Source organism: Pteropus alecto, unplaced genomic scaffold (assembly GCF_000325575.1).
Source record: "Pteropus alecto unplaced genomic scaffold, ASM32557v1 scaffold105, whole genome shotgun sequence".
NCBI classification, from domain to species: Eukaryota; Metazoa; Chordata; class Mammalia; order Chiroptera; family Pteropodidae; genus Pteropus; species Pteropus alecto.
The window spans coordinates 7248017-7252947 of record NW_006436294.1 but is presented as its reverse complement, the minus strand read 5'-3'; the positions used below and the strand labels follow the sequence as shown (position 1 = coordinate 7252947).

At 50.0% G+C, this 4931-nt stretch overlaps 1 protein-coding gene across 1 annotated transcript in view; it reads right to left on the bottom strand.

Annotated features, from left to right (window-relative positions):
• Positions 1–1787: 1787 nt before the first annotated feature.
• Positions 1788–4931, bottom strand: part of ZNF623 (zinc finger protein 623) — a 10740-nt gene continuing 7596 nt past the window's right edge. The window contains exon 4 of the mRNA XM_006913042.3: positions 1788–4928. Within this exon, the coding sequence (XP_006913104.2) occupies positions 3942–4928 (987 nt within the window). The 3' untranslated portion in view covers positions 1788–3941. The remainder of the gene's footprint in view (positions 4929–4931) is intronic.

The following is a 4931-nucleotide window of genomic DNA, read 5'->3' as shown; positions in this document are numbered from 1 at the left end:
CCCGCCCCCCGCCACTCGAAAACTGATGGAAAAGATTCCGAATCTGATGAAAATTCTAAACCCACACGTCCAAAACCAATAAACCCCAAGCAGGGTAAAAACAGAGAAAACATACCAAGGCACATCATAACCAAGTGGCTTGGAGCTAGTGATCACATCTCAAACGCACCTAGAGGGAAAAAGGACCTATACAGGGGGACAAGGACAGGGATGACCGCCACGTGCCCGGCGGAAAGGCTACAAACCGGAAGACAAGGGGGTGACGTCTTCAAGGCAAAGAAGGAAAAACCTGTCAACCTAAAAGTCTATATCCAGCAAAAGTACACGTAAAAAAAATGAAGGCAAAATAAGATATTTTCAGAAGACAAAAGCTGACAGAACTTGTCCTTGGCAGACCCGCTATAAAGTATACGATGCAGGACAATGCGTGGGTCGCAGGGTACAAGATGTAAACTTGCAATGAAAATAGAAAATAGAAGAGCTTTTCTCCTAATGTTAAAATGTCATTAAGAAATCACTGTTTAAAGTAAAAACAATTATTAGCAGTAAACACTAGCACAAAGCACAGGCAGGAGAAATGAAAGAATATTGTAAATTTCTTACAAATTTCTTATACTGTATGTGAAAATAACACAGTTAAAGATATACATTGTAAAACAGAGCAACAAAGAAACTAAACAAATATGTACAGCAAATACTCACCGCCCCCCCAGCCCCCCCAAAAAAACAGGAAAATGAAGACAAAGAATACATGGGACAGACAGAAAACAGCAGGATGGGAGATTTAGAATCAGTCCCATTGACATTAAATGTAGAGCAGATCAGGTCCCCAGTTAAAAGACTATTCATCGGGCTGTGGCCATGCCGCCCAGCACAAGCCCGACCCTGCTCAGTACTCAGACGGGAGACCGCCTAGGAAGATCAGGTGCTGTAGACGTAAAAATAAAAAATAAATAAAATAAATAAAAATTTAAAAAAGACTATTCGTCAGTCTGGATAAAAAAGCAAGACATGATATAAACTGCCTACAGGAAATAGTTTAAGTATACTGATACAGATAGGCTACAAGAAAAATCACACCAAGGAAATACTAATCATAAAACTAGAATAGCTATATTAATATGAGTCAGGTTTTAGGTTTTAAAAAATACCAGGTAATATAAATGTCTACTATGCTGTACACCTGAAAATACTATAACACTGAATGTCAACTCTAATTGAAAAAGAAAATACCAGAAATAAAGACAGATACTTTTAAATAGCAAAAGGGTCAAGAAAACATAATTCTAAATGTGTATGAACCCCAAAACAGAGCTGTAAATGCATAAAGTAAAAGTTGACAGAATTGAAGGAGAAACAGATAAATCCACAATTATAATCAGTGAATTCAACACTCCTCTCTCAGTAATAGATAGAAAAGTAAAATCAGTAAAGATATAGAAAACTTGAACAAAACTATTAGACAACTTGACCTGATTGACATTTATAGGACACTACACTCCCACCCCCGCCTGCCACCAAGGCAGAATGCATAAGGACACATAGAACATTCACCAGGATGAACCATAAAACAAGCCTAGAATTTGAAACAACTGATGACATACAGAGCATGTCACTTGGTGAGGGTATGCAGCAACTGGGGCCCTGACACACTGGGGCAAGGGTGTGACATGAATCAGTCTGGAGAACTTTTTGGCAATTTCTTGTAAAGTTAAACACGCTTATAACTCAGCAATTACATTCTTAGCCATTTACCCAAGAGAAATAAAGAGGTATGTCCAAATAAACACTTTTACACAAATGCTCGTAGCAGTTTTATTCATGAGCCAAAACCGGAAACTCAAATTTCTATCAACAGACGAGTCTCATCGTGCGCTGGTTCATCCACACAGTGGCGCACGACTCGGCAGAGCTACTGCGACAGGTAACTACACTTGGCTGAATCTCTGAAACATGCCGAAGTGAAAAGTAAGACACACAAGGCTACGTGTTACGCATCCATGTCTATGAAGTCCTAGAACAAGCAAACCTAATCTAAACCCACAGGGAGGGGTTACTTGGGGCTGGGGTGGGATTAACTGCAAAAGGGCAAAAGAGAACGTTTTGGGGTGACAGAAATGTTATTTTCTTGACTCTGATGGTGGTTACACTGATGTATAGATTTGTTAGGACTCTGCACGTTTAAAATAGGTGTTTACTGTAGAGAAGAAACTGGACCTCGACAGAGGTAGCTGTGGCCTGGTGCCACCTGCGGCCACACCACTTTGTGCGGTGAGCGCTCCAGACAGGACACTCCATGTCCTTTTTGAATTACCCCCTCACGGCTTCTAGGCTTGCCGGAATTTCTTAAGAACTCTAAATTTAATGTCTTCATGGGCAAAAAAATTGACATAATTTAAAAACTGGGTGTTTGGGTTAATTTTCAGAGAAAAGACTTCAGAGGCGACACTGAGCGTCCTGATGGACAGCTGCCCACTGCGCGAGGAGACCCGGCGCCCGCCTGGCTCCGCCGGCCGCAGCGCCCACCGTCCTGCAGACGCCCTCCCAGCTCTCCTCTCGCTGTCGCGTGTCTACTTTGTAGACCAGCTCGGTGCCGCCTCCTCTGCGAAGCCGTCCCGGTCCCCCCAGGCTGCGTCCATCAGCTCCTCACCCGGGGCGTGCTGCGACTTCGACGTGCCGCTCGGTGTGCCGTCATCTGTCTCCCTGTCAGACTTGGAATGACCTCAGGACGATGGGGTCTTCCTCATCTCTGTCCCCCAGTCCTCGACACTAGTCTTTACAGAGCAGCACGTTTTCAAGTAAATGACAAAATGAGCCAGAGAGCAGAGAGTGACAGGAAGTGTCGAGTCCAATTCACGGAGCTAAGACAGAAAAGTCGTGTTGTGCACTGGGACTGTGCGCCCACTGGGCGAACCAGAGACACACGGACAGCTGAGTGAAGGCCACCCTCCCCAAAGCAAGTGCACGGTCACAGGTCGCATGTACGCGGGCGCTGGCCTCACACTGGCCATCGCCCGCTATGTGTGGCCTAAGTACGAGCAGGAGGCATCGACAGGGCTGCGAGAGGAGGCATTTCCAGCAGACCGGTAGATTGTACTTTACAAAACAGCAGAATCCAAGTTTGAAAAACAGCAGTACAGGAAGGACAGGCGAGGTGGCAGTCACACATGGGCTCGGGGTGTGCATTTTGTTCTGCACTAGATGCCTGGGACGCACCAATCAGATAGGACCGCTGTCCTTCAGGAATTAAAGGTGTAATAATGATAATATATAAGAACATAATTCTGATGTATCGAAAAGTAAGTGCAGTGCCAGAGGTGAGAACTGCGTGACCGGCATGGGGGAGGGGGACGTGACGCTGAGACCGGGTATGACTCAGGCTGCAGAGCTGAGCGGAGAGGAGGGGAGAGCACTCGGACAAGACAAAGGCCTGGCGGCAGGGACGGCGTGGTCACGTGGGAACGTCAGTTAGTGTTGCTTTGGTGCCGTGTGGCAGGGAGTCGAGCGGCGGGACACAAGGCTCCGGGAAGCAAAAGGCCTTAGGACGCAGGAGCAGGAGCTCAGGATGTACCCTACGGACCACAGGGAACCCACCTGTGGTTTTCAGAAGGAAAGAATCTTTCTTCCATTTGCCTTTCTGATAGGGCGAAATTCGCTACGTAATTCTCTTTTAAGTAATAGGATTAGATACCCCGTTCTCCTTCGAAGGGATTTAACTCAGGGATGAATTGCAATTGTGCAATTCATCCTGCCCCCAACTATTCCAGCTCCGAGTCCGCTGTCCATTCCTAGGTGCAAAGCGGTAGGTGGCAGCCCGCGCGTGGCTGCAGCAGCCCCATCCGTGACCTTGGGAAATGCTGGCATGTCCAACGTCACACGAATTAGGGCTCACGCCACGCCCTCCCATACGTCACTCGTTGAGTTGGAGAATAATTGTTTTTTTACGAGCTGTCTGGACGCTCCCCCTGGCCTGCGGACTTCTCCCCGGAATGTCCGGGGGCCGGACTCAAGCACAGCGCCCCCTGGTGGACGCCCTCGTCGCTTCTCAAGTCGGGGCTCGAGCTGAAGTCCCGCCCGTACTGACCACAGTCATAGAGTTTCTCCTCGCTGTGAATTTTCTGGTGTTGGAGGAAGTTTGACCTCTGGATGAAGCCCTTCCCGCAGTGCCCGCACACGTAGGGCTTCTCCCCGGTGTGCACGACCTGGTGCAGGAGCAGCTTGGAGCTCTGGATGAAGGCCTTCCCGCAGTCCTTGCACTCGAAGGGCCTGTGGCCGGTGTGGATCTTCTGGTGCTCCGTCAGGTGGGCTTTCTGGAGAAACGCCTTCCCGCACTCCTTGCACTCGTACACTCTCTCTCCGGTGTGAATTTTCTGGTGCCGGATGAGGTACGAGCTCAGGAAGAAGGCCTTGCCGCACTCGGCGCACTCGTACAGCTTCTCCCCGGTGTGGATGCGCTGGTGCTGCGTGAAGTTTGACGTCTGGCTGAAGCGCTTGCCGCACTCGCCGCAGACGTAAGGCCGCTCGCCGGTGTGGATGCGCTGGTGCTGGATGAGCTTGGAGCTGCGGATGAAGGCCTTGCCGCACTCGGCGCACTCGAAGGGCCGCTCGCCGGTGTGGATGCGCTGGTGCTCGATGAGGTCGGAGCGGTGGCGGAAGGCCTTGCCGCACTCCTGGCACTCGTACTGCCTCAGCTCCGTGTGCACCTGGTAGTGGCGCGTGAGGCTGGAGCTGCGGATGAAGGCCTTGCCGCAGGCGCTGCACTCGTACGGCCGCTCGCCGGTGTGGATGCGCTGGTGCCGGATGAGCAAGGAGCTCTGGCCGAAGCCCTTGCCGCACTCCTTGCACTCGAAAGGCCGCTCCCGGGTGTGCACGCGCTGGTGCCGCGCCAGGTCCGAGCTGTGCCAGAACGCCTTCCCGCACTGCGCGCAGCG